Source organism: Phaseolus vulgaris, chromosome 3 (assembly GCF_051622355.1).
Source record: "Phaseolus vulgaris cultivar YP4 chromosome 3, ASM5162235v1, whole genome shotgun sequence".
NCBI lineage: Eukaryota > Viridiplantae > Streptophyta > Magnoliopsida > Fabales > Fabaceae > Phaseolus > Phaseolus vulgaris.
This window is the reverse complement of record NC_143500.1, coordinates 14,475,864-14,494,517: the sequence shown is the minus strand read 5'-3', so window position 1 is coordinate 14,494,517 and position 18,654 is coordinate 14,475,864. Positions and strand designations below refer to the sequence as shown.

Here is an 18,654-nt window from a genome sequence, read left to right as displayed (position 1 = left end):
TTTTTTAAAATAAAACATATAAATTTTATCAAACCTCTAAATTTAACGTTTTAGAATAGTTAAAAAAATTAAAGATTTAATTAATTTGTAAGTATATTGTAAATTTAGATATTTTTAACTAATCTTCATTAAAAAAAATCGTTTTATATTAAGTGTATACTGTATTTATTACTTTTGTCTAAATACCTTGTCATTTGATCTTGTTGTGAATAGAATTACACTACTAGCTCTCTCTTACGTCCGATTTGCTTTCAGTGATGGACTGTAGACGAAGATGGAAAAGCAGGTTGAAGAGCCGCCGTTTGGATCTAATGATGTGAAGGAAAATGAAGGCGAGAAAATGCGTCGATTGCTCCCTTTCACTGCCTCACTCACATGCAAAGGGAGAGGAGGAAAACCACAGGTGAAACTACTATTTAAACCTCGCTTTATCTACCATGCACGTCAAGTTTTTCACGATTGGAGCATGCAGAGATTCTCATAAAAGATGTAGTTATTCCTTGACTATTGGTAGATGGAGTTTAAAAAACTGAAATAAATAGGCGTGTAAGTGTATGGTCATTCTCATGCTTACTTGGTTGGTGCTGAGAATACATTCGGTGTTTGATAGAATTCGTGAGAGTTGTTTGTGTGTGAGGCTCTTGTTGAAAGAGGGTGGTGGGGAGTGTCATTTGATCCCTGTGTGGTCGCGGAGCTATTGCAGTGGTGGTCAGTGGAGAGGAGAAAATATAGGTAAGCATAAGTCAATCGATTATGTATGCATGATGATCGATTATGTGTTGGTTTTGTATGGATATCGTAATTTCTGTATATGGAAAAACATTTATGTATGTGAATAAAATTCAATATCACAAAATATTGGTCTCTATTTCTTTTTAGCTTTGGAATATCTGATTGGCTCAAACAAAAGGCATGACAATGTGTGACTATAATACATATAATAGGAAGCCCTGATGCTCCTCCAATGTCGTTACAGTTACATAGTTACATAGGAACTGATGAACAAGAAACTGAATAAAATAGCAAGGGATAATAAGCAAACAACAATGAAAAGCACATCTTTTAAGAGCCTCAAAACTGGTTATCGACTATATTTAATAGAACATGATCTCATACAGACTCCGCTGCTTATCTTTTCCCCCTCGCTCATCCTTTATTTCGTCTTTTATTATGTAAGATTAAGTGATCAAAATTATTGTACGCCGGGGAGATGGCACACATACCTCATTCTTCTATACGAGGCAAGAGCATGTTGCAAAGCAACATTGATACTAGCACCTTCCCTGAACAATGAATCATACAAGTGGCAAACAAAATGTGACAGTTCCTCTTCATCATCGTCCCAAAAAGACAAAGTGCGGTCCCCATTTCTCTCAGGGTCACTATCTTCCCAGTCACTTACTGGACTGCTGGGTATGTTCTCATCATCTGCTTCATCCTCTCCAATTTCAAATTTTCCATTTTCCACCCCATTCAACTCTTTGTAACCGTCAACATTGGTCGTCTGAGACTCTGGAGGTTCATTTGAAGGACAAACAATAGCCTTGGCACCGGAGTCCAGAAAGGCCTTTATAAGAGCAGCAGTAGGTCCATGTGTCCCTGTGCATATTATGATCCTGTCTCTCCAAGCTCCAACCTAGGTAATTCAAGATACCAGTAAAAGGAGAAAGCAACAATGAGTCAACAAATCCACGAATATGACACGGGTCCTCTATATCCCTACTACACCAGGGAAATTAGTGGTGTAGTAGATAACAAAGATGTCATACAACACCGTAACATCCACATATTTCCCCATAACCCCGGGCCCTCCTCTCTCCCTTCATCTATCCAACCAAACACTATATACATCTTACTTTGAAACAATCAACGAGGGAAAGCATGGCTCTGATTTATATTAAGAACCTATACCAAATGATTATAATGGGATTTGACAACTATGAAGTGTACCCTAGAGACAGACTTTATAGCGTGCCATAATATGTATTATTTTATTAGAATATCACACCATTGACTTTTGTATCATACGTTATAACTCTGCACTTCACCTCCAAAAAAATTAATCACTCACTCTAGAGAAGTAAAATTCATAATTGTGAACTTGTCAATCTTATTTGAACCAAAGGGCGTTTTTTATTCTATTGATATGATAAAACATACTAAAATGCTTTATCCCTTCTTTCACTAATAAAATCAGACACCCTAACTAGCAAAATAATGGCTGTAGATGATCTTTAAATTTACACTGCCTACACAATTCAGATGCTTCAAAAATCAGCCAAAGCTAGTGTCGTGTCACAGTAAAGATCTAATTCAAATAGTGAAATTGCTCAAAATTCTTCAAGAAAAAAAAAATTGAAATAGACTCTTGCTCTGTCCACATGTTCATATTCTCCAAAATAAGGCATCCATGTACAAAACCAGATTGAAGAATCACCCACGAATGAAAGTTAGCAACAGAAACAAATTAAGCCATATAAACCAAGAGCAATACAAGGTGGTGATTAGTATTAGGATATGTACTACTTCTTTCACTATATAAAAGTGAATCATGTATAATCAAGTGACCAACACCCAAATACCATTCCATATCTTAAAACTCCAGTTCAGATGATGATAGTGAACATTGGGTAACAGCCAATATGAAAGTTCTTAGCAGTTTGATTGAGTGAAGCTATAAAATTTACTTCCAAAGGACAGTAAAGTGGAAGCAAAGAACACATACCATCCATCTTACATCCTCAGGTGATAGGTGCATAGAAGGGACAGTTCTGCGAAACATATATGAAGCAATTTCTTGATCATCTTCCATAACCTATATAAAAAAAACTTAAGTTTCTAATAGATAGATTAATCTGATTTAAAAAATGTATAAAGAAGCACAAGGGAAAGAAGATATACTAGGGTTTGACGGCCTAGGTATCGGTGGACAATGCCTCCAATTTGAAAATAAGGTTTAAAGGCAACTAAATCAGAAATAGTAGAAATATTTGCCAGGAGAGTTGCGCCCTTTCTGCGATTGCTCCTCATTGTTGACAACAAACTGAATTTAACATTTTGTAGAAATTTCTCGGCAAGCTCTCCAGGTTCAGCCACAACAAACACATCATTGTGCCAACTAAATAAAAGGACAACAGCATCAAGATTCTATGCGCACAGACAAAATAACTAGTGACAGTGAACAGAAATTCATGAAAGCAATTAATCATACTAGCAAATACCTCACAATTAAGCCATTAGAATCATTTTGAAGAGACAAATGTATAACACCCACTTGTGGTGAATTCTGCAATTTCTCATGCAATGATTTAACAGGAAAAGAGAGCTGTCGAAGTCCTCGAGGAGACATCGGGGGTGATGCAACTGTTTTTCCCAATTGACCATCCAAACTTAACGGTGGGACCAAATCAATTCGTCCAATCCTCTGACCAAGATCAGGACTATACATGAGGGGACTTGAAGGGAAGCTTCCTGTAAACAAAGGTGATGCAAATGGCGTTGGGAATGTTGTTGATGGCACTGTCTTCACAATCCCAGACAAACCCTGTATGAAGGACAGACGTATGCCATTACGAGCACAAAATGACTCAAGTTCCCGGGCATGGTGGATCACTTTTCCAGAATCTGGATTATGTGAAGCTTCAACAAGTAGTACATTACGCCTCCACCCTAAGGTTGGGCCATTGGTTCCTGATAAAATAAAACAGAAGAATCATAATGTCTAAGGGGATCGATGAAAGAGAAATTTTACAGTACAGACAACATATAATCCACAATACCCTCAAGTGATTCCTTTGTCTTGGGTAATTTATGTCTAAGATTTTCTGACCACTTCTCCTCATGATGGAAAGGAAGGAGCAATCTCTCACACACATTTTCAAATGCTTGATGATTCTTTTGTATATACTCTTCAATTGCAGATTCCAACTTTAGCCAGTTCGTTGGATCTGTCTCATCAAGTTCCATATCACAGCGTTCATCAACTGCAAGTAAAAATACCAAGAACACTTAATGAGAATTAAAGTTCTTTCCAAGAATGTCTACCCTGGAAATAGACTTCTTTATCAAACAAAGAAAATAAATGGAGCTAAAATTGAGAGAAAATAGGAAACTACTGAAAATTGAATCTGTTAAGAATGAAGAAAATAAATATAGGATTCATATCCCTGGTGTAAAATCCAGACATAGGGGTGATTATTTATAAATGAAAACAATAACAGAATAATATAAACTATGGGCTAAGCCCGTTACATTCAACAGAATTTAAAGGCAAGGAAAGATTCTTCATTCCCAAAATCAAAAGGCATAAATATTATACCTGGATTGAAACGAAAATATTGTATCTCAGGAAGCATAGGTAGCAATGTACTTAAAGCTTCCTCCACTCGATCAACAGAACATGAACTTTCAATCAATACCTGCCCCGTATCCAGATACCGCCAACCTCCTTTTCGTGCCTACAGAAGTATTAATGTAGAACAGTAAAAAAACAAACTTACAAACTTCAGTAGTCAGTGAGACATCTTCAAAAAATCAAAAATTACTAATCACATTTATTAGAATATATGGATTATGGAAATATCCAAAAATATCTTGTCATAACTTAGACTCTCGTCTAGGATTAGTTTTCCTATTTCTTCACTATTGCTTAAGTTACCACATTTCCTTATCATGATTTATTTTTCTAATTAGTCAGGATTATGATTAGTATAAATACGGGTTAGTGCTTTAAATTTTATAAACACGTCAAAACATTGTAAAACATCTTAGTTAATATCAATAAAGTATTTCATTCTCTTATATCTCTCTACCTCCTTCTATACCTAAAATCCCATAATTTCAATATCATTTTTTTTAATTTCATGTTTACAGACCTATGAAACAAGGGTTACAATGAATAACTATCCAAACCCTTGATCTTCTTTTCGGAACACAGAATATTATTGTAGAGCAGAATTAAAACCGAGAAGATTACCTACCCTAGTTCGAACAGAACCACATCCCACTGAAACCAGACAGTCAATTTTTGTGTCAGGCCACAGAAGTTGTGCTTCCCTTATGGCAAAAATTGTAGGATTGTTTGCCACTATTGCACCATCTTGCCAGCGATTGACATCTTAAGGTACATTGGAGAATGAAAGAAAATACATGTCAAAACAGTACAGAAATAGAAATAACTAAGACTAAAATACAGGAAATTTGCTGCAAACAACAACAGAGTAATCAGTACCATCCGAGAAATCATCTAGATAATATGGAGCAGCAGATGATGCTCTGATGGCCTTCCATACTTGTTGCTTACAGCTTCCAATGAAAGCACTGCGCCTATAGCCAACCTGTTCATCTATAGTTGATTGTAATACATTGATACCTAAACTATCTGATACTGTCAGAGCAACCTCAGGTGTTCCAGCAGGGTACTGCATTATAGATAGTAACAACATAGACAGAGAGGGACAGAGAATTAAATATTATAAATAAACAACACATTAACAACAATGAAAAAATGTATTTTAACAGCATTTATAAACAACAATAAAAAATATGAACCTGATAATTGCGGAATATGAAGGGCTGTGCAGGCATCATGCTCACCAAGGTTGATACAACAAAAACTTTGGGCACATTTTTCACAGCAGAATCTATCATTAGATCTCCATCCTCATCAGCACACATTTCCTTCAATAACCTCTCGAACTGCTCTGCACTGTGCTGCAAGTTAATAAGTCATAACACTCATTTTAGGGCATAGAAAATTCACGTACCTAGATCATATCTTAGTCAAAATAACTAAAAGTTCACCTAAAAGAATGAGTTATGCATTAACAAATGTAAAATAAAATTGGCCAACATGAACATTGATATTGTGAAGTATCTCATTTCCATTAAGATTTTCTATAACACATGCTTCAAATATGTGTGTGTGTGTGTGTGTTTGAAGAAGAGCATTAGCAAATTATATGTGTATTAGCAAGTGTTGGCAGGGTTTGCTAACAAACACCCACTTGTTTTTCAAAAGGAATATGTTAGCAAACTAAGTACAGTTTATCTTAAAATATGCCTGGGTGTACAGTTTATCTTAAAATAAGTGGGTGTACTTTTAGCAAGTCCCTATATATGTCTGGGCAGGGAGGAGGATTTACTAACTTACACCCTCTTGATTTTTAGAATGAATAAATTAGCAAACTACACCTTGGATATATTTTAAGAAATTTAAGTTATACTTTGCTAACTTACTTCTTCTAAAAACTAAGCAGGCGTAAGCTAGCAAATCTCATATGTATTTAGTAGAAAGAGTAAATTAAAAAGTTGCACATAGGGGGTAGTAGAAGAAATTTGTAGATATAATTAATTAACTTACTCCTAAAATTTGGTGGGGGGAGGGTGTATGTTGTCAAATCCCTATTACATACAGATAGACAAACATGTACATATGACAAGTAAATGTCAATGCGCACCAACATAAAGGAAAGAAATACATACTTTTGATCCATGAACAACAACCCTAAAGCTCTGTGATGAACTTTTATAAAGTTGATCCAATTTTTCTCTCCAAGTAGCAGCTTCATTGTCCTTGGGAACAGAGTCCGCAAAAACAAGCTTCCCTGATGCCAATTGTTTTGAATCAGTTTATCTAGAATTGTAGACCAAATAAACAGATTGATAAAAAATAAATGACATATATCATTCCTAAGCAACATCCTTACCAAGATTTTTGTATACATCTTCACATTCTTCCAAAGTCATTAACTTAATCCCAAGCGCAACAGCTAGCATTCCTCCTGTTGACGTGCCGCATATTAAATCAAACAACTCATGTATTCGTTTTCCTGATCCCTTTTCAATTTCCTTTAGCATTTGTACAGTTGCTAGACCTTTCATTCCACCTCCATCCATTGAGAGTATGCGTAGTCCCTGTTTTGCCACTTGTCTCCCTTTAATTGCACGCCTAAGGTTTTCATTTTCTCCTACAAAAGCAAAAAATTAAGAACCCCATTCAATGATCAGGACAAAACATCGTAAGAAACAAATGAATTTTATATATGCAAAGACAAACCAAGAATTGCCAAAGCACGAGCAGCAGATTTACAAACACGTGGCTCAGTTGCAACAGTCAGGCGCAAGAGAAGTTCCCGTAGGCTTTCAGAAGTAACAAGTATGCGACGATTTTCCAGACAGAAGGCTAAATTCCCAACAGCTAACAGGGCTAGCCTTTGTACCTAATAGAAGGACAAACCTAAAACTTAAATGACTGTGCAATATAAGGAATCAATTTAATCATTGTCGATGAAAAGAAACTAACTTGCCTCTGGATCTTTATGGGCACATAAGTTTTTCAATGATTTTAAAATATCCTTGGTCAACATCTTCTGAGCCACACAATCAGAAGTGAAAGCCAACTTGACCACAACTTGCAGTACAGATATTACCTCTTCCAGACCTGCAGATTTCAGAACTGTTCTAATCGGTTGCATGATGTCTGCTTTCATCAGATGCAATGCTACGGAATCACCAGAGGCAAGGGATGAAAGAGCAGAGCAGGCTTGTTCAACCTGTAAAATATTAAGGACAATCACCAAATAGCAGCAGATAAGGTTTTAAGAAATTGTGATATCTAGACCCAGTAAAACATACCACATGACTGTTGTCACTACTTATCATGCTAATAAGTTGTCGCACTGCATTCTCATCTTTACCTATAAACACTCTATTTCCTTGGTCTTGCATTATCTTTCCCAGTGCAGATGCTAGTAAAGGGTGATGACAAGAAGAAAAGCGGAATATAAGAGAGAAGAAGGCACTGAGTCTATGCCTAGAAGCACCAAAATAAGAACTGTTTTCCATCTGTACTGACAAGAAAAAACATGTTTAATTGTATGTGATGTTTTAAAAGGATAATGTCAGGAGTAGTCTAGTTAGTTTGCAAAGTCCTACCTCTATTTGCACATTCACCGATCTCAAATTTTCATCTGCCACAATCCTAATATTTGCAAGGGAAAGGTGGCGAAGTTTGTGGAGGGGCAAAATTTCAGGAAGAAACTCAAGAGGATTTCCAAATAGCCTAAGAACCCGTAATTCAGCCATAGCCCTGCCATAAGTGGTATCAATAAGACCAGAGCAATACGAGGAGTCTAGACTAGTTTATACAAAATCCTCTAAACCAAAAACCTGAAGTCAAGAAGTGGCCTAACAAGCTTGTTATGTTCCAATGACAACTCCACCAATTGCATACACTGTCTCAGTTCTGCTGCTCAAAGAAATAAAAATCAGAAACAAGGACTTATTTTATAAGCAACACTAATATTAGTACATCAGTTACTTAAGGAAATATCACGTGTAGATACTGCAGGATTGAACATTGGGTGTGCTCCCCAACTCCACAAGGTTAATCAAGTACATTAGTGCAGTAAGTGGGGCTAGGACTTCCCGTACCCAATGCAATCATGCTTTCTATGTTTGTGTAAAGTTGGAAGCTGCATGTAATCTAACATTACTCATTACTTTCAAGTAGATCTGTCGGAAAATGTTTACTCAGTATACTTATTAGAGGACGTACAAATATTTCCATCACTGCTAGGCACACTTGAACACACTAGTTTACCACTATCCTCAATGGTAGTAGTCAAACAATGAAAGCTTACCAGGCACCGAGACAACCATGTTGCTGTCAACCCTGAGCACTTTTAAGCTTCTTAGCTCACTAAGCTCAGGCGGCAAAACACTTAGCCTGTTGTTATCAAGATAGAGTTTCTCAAGGTGTGGCAATTGTGTAAGCTCTACTGGAAATACCTGTACATAGTGATAACGTGTTTAAAACATCCCCGGTCCAACTCAATAACATTTGACTTCAACTTCGCCACAATTATAAAATACAAAGCACTTCCTGAGCGCCAGGGAGAAAAAAAGTAAGGCAAGAAAACATAATAATATAATACAAGTGTATTTTTAGATGCTACTTGAGTTCAGAAGTACTTGTATTTCTAAAGAAACAAATTATCCCTTCTTTATTTTATACCGTGAAATTCCGGATCATGCATTAGAATTTAGAAATGCATGTTCCTAACATTATCCAAACATAACCTAAATCTTTCATATGTTATCGAAGAATATAGAAGATAACTCTTCCAATTTCGGAAACTACACATATCACACAAACCACACGTAGCTTCAAATTATTCACATGGCAGCAGCTATAAAGCACAGGAGCAAGAGTTCCATCAAAGAGTAAGCCACACTCACCGACAAGCCACAGCCACAGAGGCTGAGCACAGAGAGACTGGTCCAGTGGTTGCCGGAACCGACAACGGCGGCATCTCCAACGTTTGGCGGCGGCGGCGGGGTGGAGGACGGCAAATCGGAGCGCAACAAGCGTATCAAAACGCCAGTTCCGTCGCTCTGCTGACCGGAGGCAACAACCTTGGTCATTGTTACCGCTCTGAGAGGCTCCCGTCGCTTAACAACCTTCATTCCCAAATCCACCAGGCTCTCGTCATCGTCCCGAGGCGTAAGCTCAACCACCACCGTGTCCTGCGGCATCGGCAGCGCCACCATGAGCTGCGATTGAAGCTTCAACGCCACCTGATCTTCGTCCTCCGACGCCGACCAATCCAATTCAATGCGAAACCCGAGGTCCTGATCCTGCGAGATGATTGACGAAGTGGAAGCGGAGGAAGACAAGGAAGAAGTGGAGGAGGAAGAGGAGCGGGAAGAGGATGAGGTGCGGGCGAGATTCTCCGGCGGATCATCGGTGCCATAGCTTAGAGTGAGGTGGAAGATCTCCGAAGGTCTCTTCCAACCCAAACCCCAAGACATTGTCGATTTGGGATCGAGAATTCACGATTCAGTTACGTACTGACATTGAATTATTGAGAATTGACCTCTACGTTACGGTCCCGCATTCGGATCCGAATCGGATCATGCGGTTGAATGCTGAATGCTGATCGATGTTTCAACAAATATCGGAAAATAACAGAACACGCATGTAGATACGTAATCAGCTTCAGCGCACACTAACTCAGAAAACGAACCCAAGCTGTGTTACCCGTCAACCCACATACACATACCTACACATCCCATCAAATCCAGTGTTCTTTCTTTCTTTCCTTATTCCTTTTCTTTTAAGAAAAGGGAAAAGAAAGAAAGGCACTGGTTTGGACAAATTAATTAATTAATGTTTGATTTTCAAGGATGTTCGCTATTTATTATTATTTATTTTTTTATTTATTTTATAATACTGCAATTACCATATTTCGTAGATGTCAAGTTTGAAAAATATACTAGTTTATAAAATATTAGATTATTGAAGGAAGGCTATTGAATTTTAATTTGGATTTAGTTTGTATTTTTTTTCAGTACATTTAAAGGAAGAAACATGACCAGATTGTTGGTAGAAAACTGGAGAAGAAGAACTCAACTAACTGGCCTTACGTTTAAGGGATTGGACTCCCATGTAAAAGAATAATTTTATTATTTGCTTTTTAATAGTCTATTGCATATTAATGAATTCCTGCATATTATCAATGCATTCAAAACTTCAAAATCGAATTATTGATTTTAAAACTTTATTTTTACCGAACCATGTGAGAAAATACGAAACTGCAAGCAGTTATTTTTTCAAATAAGTTCAACACGATACGTGACTTTGACCGTAGTTATGTATTCTTCCGCTAATGAAGGATTAGCCGTCTGAATATGAATTAATCACAATTTATGGGTCGTTGTTTGGTATACAGTGTTAGATATTTAATTATTTATATCAATGATCATTTGTGTTTGTGAGAGAAAGTGTGCGGAAGGAAAAGGGAGTGAGTATACATATTATATCTTCTCTCGACAGCGAAGATTTACCAAACAATGCGAGTAAAGTCATGTAGGTTAGGATTATTTTACTTCATTGCCCTTAGCTACAACATGCACAAGAACTGTATGTGAAATACAATTTTCTGCACGCAGTGTTCGCATGTGAGTCATGCAGAAGAATCCAGAGAGCATGTTTAACTGCTTTTTGAACATTTTTTGTTTCAAAACCTTGTGCCCGTGAACATGTTGTGCACCATTTGAGTTTTCATATTTGCAGATTGTTAGTGTTCCCTTGACAACATTTAAGTGTCATTGTCCACTTCCCTTGAGAGCATTTGAGAGATTTGTGTGATGCAAATATACTATTTAATCAATTATTATTTATAAAATATACTACTTAATCGATTATATTATACTTTAAACTAAGTCATAATCGATTAGTCATTATTTTTAGATCTTTAATCGATTATGTTGTGCGTTTATTCTTAGGTATAACTAATTATGTTATTTGTTTTCTAAGTCTATTGCATTGTTTTTATTTTCCAGTACGTTTTAATTTTTGCAGATTTATATACTGCTCGTGTGTTTTTTTTTTCTTGTGTATATCTTTTTCTGTTGCGGAGTTGTGAGAAAAAAAAATTGTATTTAAAATATTTACAATAGAAATTTGTAGTTATGTTTTAAAAAAACTTAAATATTTAATTAATGCCTCTTAAATAATTTATTTTAAATAAAATTTATTTAAATTTAAAATTAGAAATTATGAAGATTTATGTTTTGTATACAATTGGTTCTATAATCGATTTAATTTGTTGATAAGTGCTCTTTAACTCTAAATTCTAAATTTTTTTCTATATTATAATTAGTTATAAATTAATTTTTATGTACTATAATTAGTTATAAATTTATTTTTGTGTATTATAATTAGTTATAAATTAATTTGTGTCTATTGTAATTTGTTATAATTTTATTAGTTTGACATAATCTACATTTTGTTTAAAGTTGATTTCAACATAGTTCGAAAATAATACTTTAATTACAAACAACGGCTAAATTTTGTAAATAAATAAATTATATTTATTCGAATATAATTTTGTGTATTATTTTTTTAACAACTTTTCGATAATGATAATTAATTCGTATTTTTTTCAAAAATATTAATTAGCAGTACATGAAATAATTGAGAGAAAAATTAATTAACTCAAATATCCTCATAATCATCACATTCGTCATAAATTCGAATAAACTTTCTTCACACACTCACTTTAACATATCTCAATCCAAACATATTGACTTTCTTCGCACTCTCATCTCAAATCCTCACACATCCACTTCCTCAAATTCTTCACACATCTCCTCCTCAATCCAAACACTGAAAAATCATTATAGTCAATTTATGTCATGGGTGATAGTATAGATCGAATCCACATCGAAAGATAGTCTATATTAAATCTGCATAGGGTGAAAGTCTAGATCAATCCACATAAAATAAAAAATATTGGATATACACTTCATGTCTATTTTAATTAGAGCAAATTCATTTAAATATTTTTAATTCAATTTAAATTGGATTAAATTTAAATTAAATCTATTTTATCAGTTATATTAAATTTGATGTGGGGTCAACTTGATCGACCTGTTGACTTCACTTGACCTAATCTGTCTTGATCCGAACTGAACCTAACTTGTCCTGGACTCGAACGAATTCGACTTGGTTTGGGCATGGCCTAATCTAATTCTAATTAGACTTGGGCTAACTTGGGTCAACACAACTCAATTGAACATAGGGTCAGGCTAACTCGACTGAACTTGAACCCTAGCCTCTTAACTCAACCTAACGTGAGATTGACTCAACTTAGCTTAGCATGACCCTAACTCAATGTGTACTTGATGTCTAAACTCAACACAAACACAAATCGACTTGGCTCGACCTGGCCCAGTCTTTCTCAGTTCTACCTAGGCTCGCCTCAACTTGGGCCAAGCCGATTGAACCCAAACTGACCTAGGCCTAGCCCAACTTGATTAAGCGTCGGGACACCCTGACTTGGATTGACCTGGACCAAGTTCGACTTGATGTGGATCAACCTAACTTAATTTGACATGGTCCAAACCTAATTTAAAGGTGATATCTCAATCCAACACGAACCCAACTCGACTTGGTCAAACTTGACCTAGTCTATCTCGATCCCACTTGAACTCAACCAAACTAAACTTGACTTGACATGGGCTTAGTCCAACCCACTAGACTTGGGCATGAGTCAAGTCGACTCAAGATGGGCCTGAGTTGACTCAACTTGCTCTGGTTTGGGTTGGCTTGAGCCTAGGCTAACACCACTCGACCTGGGTCGACTCGACTAGACCTGGTTCGGCCTTACTTGGGTTGACTTATGTCTGGGCTAACTTAGCTCAACTCTAGCCCGAGTCGACTTGACACAACCTGGGCTTAGGTCAACATGACTCAACCTAGGCATGTGCCTACTCAACTCAACCTAGGTCCATGCTAACTTTGCTCGACCTAAGTTAAGGCTAACTTAGGCCCCGACTAACTCAACTCAAGTAGGGGCCGTGTCAACTCAATTGGACCTAGGCTCGGGCCAATTCTGCTTGATCTAGGTTTAGACCGACTCTACTCGACCTAGGTTCAAGTCAACTATAACCTAGGTCTAGCCTGACTTGGCTTGACTTGGGCGCGACTCAACTGAGTCTTTATCGAGTTAGGCTCAATCTAGTCTTTGATCAGACTAAGACCAACTTGGGCCTAGCCCAACTTAGCTAAATGTTGATTTGTCCTAACTCGTCTTGATTCTCACTCGAGCTAACTTGACTCAACATACTTTGTCTCTGACCCAGGTCAACTTGGGTAGACCTTGCATGAACACAACTCGGCATTACCTAGTTTGGCCCTACCTAACAATTCATAACTTGAAATGACCTAAACACACATTGATTTTGGTTTTCAAAATCCAAAAAGTTATCTAATGTATATTTGTTCTGGTTTAGAAACTTTGTGAATTTCGACGAGAATGTTCTTTTTTTCTCACCTCCCCCACTACCTAGGATCTCTCGTTAGGGACTTTCCCAATGTCCCTAGGATCAAATAGGTACCGAAAAACTAAATGAGAGATAAAAGATATTTTTCCACCTACAATCATGTCCTGAGATTCCAGGTTTATTCAGATACATTTTAAATCCCTAAAATTTCAACAAAATATAAATCCTCTCCACTTATCTCGCTATCAAGTCTCAATCTAAATGTTGTCTCCCTATGATCGATGTCCAATTTGTTGAAGAGGCAACCTAATTTTAATTAAGATGTTCCATAAAGGACAACACTCCTTATCCTAGCTCTTAAGCTTTAGCTAAGCATTCTTGGAACACACCTAGCCAACCAGCTATGGATATCACCAAATACCTGGGACGGTACAATTTTCAATCCAAATCCATTTATGGATATCACCAAATACCTGGGACGGTACAATTTTCAATCCAAATCCATCTAAATGGATTGGACTTAAAATCTAAAAATTTGAATTTAGATTTCATATAGATCCATTTAAATAAACTTAAAAATAATATGGAAATTCTTCCTTAGACCATATCAATTTGAACTTGCACCCAATTTAACACTGAAATAACCAAAACATCCTTGCAAAATGACAAAAATGCCTCTACAAAATGACGAAAATAACCTTAAATAAAAAAGGATACGAATAAAAAATACTTCCATAATCAATTTTCCAGATTTGGATTTCCAAAACACATTTCTGAATTCCGAAAATCCTTTTCCAGAATGCATTTTCAGATTTTGTATTCCAAATTTTCTTTTCCAAAATGTAATTTTTGCATTCCAAATTTAATTTTCCAAAATGAAATTTTGATTTTCAAAATTATATTTTTTAAATTCCGGATTTTCAAATTCGAAATAGTGAATAATTTTTAAAATTTTAAAAAGTGATAGGGTGCAAGTTCAAATTGGTACGATACAAGGAGAATTTACCAAATATTATAAATTTGGATAATTATGAATTGGATTTGAAAATTTAGATTTTTTCTCACTCTTAATTTAATTTATGTTAACTTTCACATATGTCTATGAACTTAAAAGATACTGTGGATTACTGCCTAAGCTGTTTGGCGTACTGAATTGGGATGTTTGGATTGAAGCCTCCAAAAAAGAATTTTGTCCAGTTGTATGGCACAGTGGACGAGTTCATAGCCGCCCACTCAAATTGGTCAAATATAAAGTTGTCTCATTGGAGAGTCACTTCTGGAATGAATGCCAGGTCTGTCTGATATACAGGGACCAATCCAATCCCAGCCACCCCTGTTAACTCATTCTCTAATATAATATGAAAAACCACAAGTTGTTTCCATTGTAGTAGCCGCTATAACTTTAAAGTCAAAACAATCCAAATACATACCACCAGTGTGAAAAACTCTACCTACAATTCCAGACTCTTTGCTGCTGAATCAAAAGTTTTTCTTAAAATCTCCTTTACTACATTATCTCCAAATATAAACTCGATGGAGTTCTTTGATAGCTCAAACATTTCGTTCTGTCCAAGGCCTAGATATTAGCCAAACCAACAAGCAGTCAGCAGAGTTTAGCTATTAGTTTGAATTCCACTGGCTGCAAGAGAAAACTGAAACCTTACCAAATGTGGAAGCAGCAATGTTGTATTCGTTGGAGAGACTGGTAGAAAATACGCCTGAGTCATCAGTACACAGAACTAAAGGATGTCTTGCATTGTATAAATCAACTGCATCAACAAACGCATGATGTCAAGAGAGGCTGCCTAAAGTTGATTCCCTGATCAAAGCCCTAAAATATCATGGAATGCTTCGGAAAAGAGGGAATCAGCTTCTCTTGAAAAGAAGGGGCACTTTTTCTCAGGCTCTATCGGGAAAAATAGCTTCAAGTGGGGGAAAAGAAAAGCTGAAAGTAAGTATAGTTGTTTTGTATGTTTCAAAATCAAAACTTGTAGGCTTGTAGCCAGCCCAAAACTTCTCTCCTTTATCAACCAAAAGTAAAATTAAAAAAAAATTGTCTTCCCCAGAAACCAATGGTAATCAAATTAAAATTACTTTAAAGCCTATTAATAAAGTTGGACAAACACTAAGTTTCTTTTATTTGTCATCATCAATTTCAAAAATAAACAAGAGATCCTACCAAAATGATGTGCATCTATCGTTGGAACAGACAATGTTCTAATGTTTGATGTCAAACAAATTTCAACCTGAAAATGAAGATGAAAAACACGATATCTAAGTCATCTGTTTATAAATTGTAAAAAGACTGTACAATACAAAGAATTCAAACTTAGCAACAATCAGAAGCCCTGGAGGGAATAATCAGTGAAAGGAAGAGATTGTGGTCTCCTCCACTTATTCCAGATCAAATCAAACATTAAATTTGACAAAAAAGAAATTGAACGAGTATAAACTTTTAATTGACTGAATACTAACAAAAGCATGTGCTTGTAAGTTGTAACCACATAAATCATGACACACTACCATTTTTGTTGCTTTAACATTAGTATAACTAAAGTAACGGTCTAACCGGAATGTTAGACGACTTCAGCCTTCTCCAATGTTCTTCCTCGAAGAAACAAGCATGCCCAATCCTCTGTGGAAGAAAGTCAAGCATATTGTGTATCTCCTTTGAATTTGATACCTGAACACACAGTCAGAAAGAAAAAAAACTGCCAGACAAACACCAGGATAAAAGGTACAAAGAAAAGATCAATCACCTCTCCACAATGAAGAGTCACATAAAGACCTTGCTGTCGAGCAAATATCAATGCTGGCAGATATGTAATCCTACAAAAGATAAAACTGGGCTCTAGCATGAATTTTTAAAACTTAAAATAAATCACTTCGGTAGAGTCCAAGATCACTCTGATATACCATTCACCAACAGCTGGATTCCCAGAGAGGTCAATCCCAACAACCCCAAAACGCCTCATTTCCAGTGCAAGCATTACCTGTAGCAGATGAGTATAGCGCTCCAAGTCAGTAACAAACAGACTTAACTTTGCCCAAAATACTTCTGCATAGAATATTACCGTTTCCATTGCCGCTTCCGTTGTCTCCCTACGGTCAATGCTCAAGAGAAGCCTAACAAATATTTTTTTTCTAATGTTTCCATTACATTTATCACTCGCATCTGAGAGTAATGGGCTTGAAAGATTTGTAGGTTCCTCGCTGGAAGGAATGAAAGCCACATCTACTGAACTGACAGCTCTTAGACCTTCCACTACAGCATCCACGTAAGAACGTTTGCTCATTCCTAGGGAATCATTTTTCTACACATAATTAAGAAAACACTTTCCTCATCCAGCCCATGGAAACAAGAACAAACAAAATAACCAACTGAGCTCCACATATTACCTTTGGTGTGGTTCTCAGCTCCAGATATACAACATTCTCAGATGCAAAATCTTCAACAACCTGCTTGTACAAGTTGCTTGCATAAATGCAAAAGCAAAAAAAACTGAAATAATACAATAACATACCTCTTTGGTAATTCTGGTAATACTCGAGTGATCAGTAGTAACAATGTGGATTAAGTCAAACAACTTGAATACCTCACTTAATGAACGATCATCTGTATTAAAATAGCCGTAATCAAACTCAAACTTTAAAACACAAATATGGGGTATATATGGGGCCATGTCCTGCTTGCATCAGATTAAAAAAAAATCAGGAACAGTCCATAAATTCAAAAAATTTGAATTTCAGGTTCCACCCCTTTTGCGTTTTTCGTTGTCATATTCTGTTTTCTCTTTTACTGTCATGAATCTCCTACCCTTTTTTGCAAACAAAATGAGCAAAGCAACAAAACACAACTCATATCCAAACTCAAGCACAACAAGGATGTAGGAGAAAAAGGGGCATACTTTTAAGAATAACATGCTCGACCTGGGAGAAATCTATGACACCCTTGTCCCCCAAAGCTCTAGCGAGGTCTCTGCAAGAAAAAATGCAAAATTTCAGAATGTTGGAGAATGGGAAAAGGCATAAAGAGTAAATGAAAAGAACTTACAGAAGTGTATTGTCTCTGATAGATCCATTGAGGTGAGCATGTAGTTCTATCTTTGGCATTGACACGCACCACTCCATCCTTACTGGGTAGGAGACTCTTGCGTCTCAACTTTGACCAGAAACCTCCCTGCACTGGTAGTACCCTAGTAAATTCAACTCTCTCACAACTCTACCTTCTTTGAACCATCTATCTAATTGACTTCAATTCCTCTCTCACATCTTCAAATATTAAATCATCCATTTCATCTCTCAAATCGAATATTCAATTAAGTTGTTTAATTTTTTTAAATAATTACTAATTTAATAAACGGATTATTACAGTTAAATAAATGAAAAATAATTACTTTTTAAATAACTAAATTAGACCAACACACACTTAGTTTATTAAAACAATTACTTATTTTAAAAGGTAAAGACAAAACACTAATCCTTTGATATATTTTATTAAGTTTGGAGAATAATTCAAAGGGTTTTTCAATATTTGAGAAATTACTTACTATGTTTAATAATGCTTGAGATTATTTATATGTTTTTTTTATTTTAGAAATTATGTAGGAGAGAAAAATAATACTTTAAGAATAAATTTTATTGTTTTTAAATATGATAAAAAAAATATAAGAGATAATATTGTATGAATTTGATATAGTTTATGTAGAGAGAAAGCTCTTTGAACAAGAAGTGTAATAAAAAATGAAAAAAAAAAGCAAGACAATATTTTAAATGACTTGTTAATTCTTTTATGTTTTTTTTTTGTTTAGATTAATAAGTGAATTTGAAAGATTGGATTTGAAATTATTTGAAAGAAAAGCT

At 35.8% G+C, this 18,654-nt stretch overlaps 2 protein-coding genes across 4 annotated transcripts; both read right to left on the bottom strand.

Annotated features, from left to right (window-relative positions):
- Positions 1-848: 848 nt before the first annotated feature.
- LOC137806685 (phospholipase A I-like protein) lies at positions 849-10,175 on the bottom strand. 2 transcript variants are annotated; one of them, XM_068606920.1, is made up of 18 exons: positions 9,241-10,175; positions 8,643-8,790; positions 8,170-8,248; positions 7,936-8,089; positions 7,636-7,845; positions 7,308-7,553; positions 7,058-7,220; positions 6,708-6,968; positions 6,484-6,605; positions 5,551-5,712; positions 5,231-5,420; positions 4,980-5,116; positions 4,319-4,457; positions 3,780-3,983; positions 3,222-3,690; positions 2,902-3,118; positions 2,726-2,815; positions 849-1,636 (listed from the first exon to the last, which is right to left on the bottom strand). In XM_068606920.1, exons 1-18 carry the CDS (start codon positions 9,811-9,813, stop codon positions 1,193-1,195), a joined length of 4,008 nt encoding a protein of 1,335 aa, XP_068463021.1. In that variant the 5' UTR covers positions 9,814-10,175; the 3' UTR covers positions 849-1,192. The 2 variants fall into 2 exon arrangements, with proteins under 2 accessions (XP_068463021.1, XP_068463022.1); XM_068606921.1 differs by having other exon boundaries at positions 8,170-8,245.
- Positions 10,176-15,029: 4,854 nt separating this feature from the next.
- On the bottom strand, positions 15,030-18,100 carry LOC137806684 (adenosine/AMP deaminase family protein). Of its 2 annotated transcripts, XM_068606919.1 has the most exons (11): positions 17,846-18,100; positions 17,700-17,770; positions 17,316-17,407; positions 17,191-17,250; positions 16,866-17,105; positions 16,708-16,784; positions 16,551-16,620; positions 16,361-16,474; positions 15,971-16,037; positions 15,456-15,560; positions 15,030-15,367 (listed from the first exon to the last, which is right to left on the bottom strand). In XM_068606919.1, exons 1-11 carry the CDS (start codon positions 17,920-17,922, stop codon positions 15,243-15,245), a joined length of 1,098 nt encoding a protein of 365 aa, XP_068463020.1. In that variant the 5' UTR covers positions 17,923-18,100; the 3' UTR covers positions 15,030-15,242. The 2 variants fall into 2 exon arrangements, with proteins under 2 accessions (XP_068463020.1, XP_068463019.1); XM_068606918.2 differs by having other exon boundaries at positions 16,708-17,105; positions 17,846-18,059.
- Between the last annotated feature and the right edge of the window lie 554 nt (positions 18,101-18,654).

Excerpts from the sequence above, each read along its gene's own strand:
- LOC137806685 (XM_068606920.1), bottom strand. The coding sequence starts at position 9,813 with ATGTCTTGGGGTTTGGGTTGGAAGAGACCTTCGGAGATCTTCCACCTC. Across the intron at positions 6,606-6,707 it reads AGATGTATACAAAAATCTTG|GGAAGCTTGTTTTTGCGGAC; the intron begins GTAAGGATGTTG and ends AATTGGCATCAG. Across the intron at positions 5,117-5,230 it reads TCTAGATGATTTCTCGGATG|ATGTCAATCGCTGGCAAGAT; the intron begins GTACTGATTACT and ends ATGTACCTTAAG.
- LOC137806684 (XM_068606918.2), bottom strand. The coding sequence starts at position 17,922 with ATGGAGTGGTGCGTGTCAATGCCAAAGATAGAACTACATGCTCACCTC. Across the intron at positions 17,771-17,845 it reads ATCAGAGACAATACACTTCT|AGACCTCGCTAGAGCTTTGG; the intron begins GTAAGTTCTTTT and ends TTTTTCTTGCAG. Across the intron at positions 15,368-15,455 it reads CATTGCTGCTTCCACATTTG|GCCTTGGACAGAACGAAATG; the intron begins GTAAGGTTTCAG and ends GCTAATATCTAG.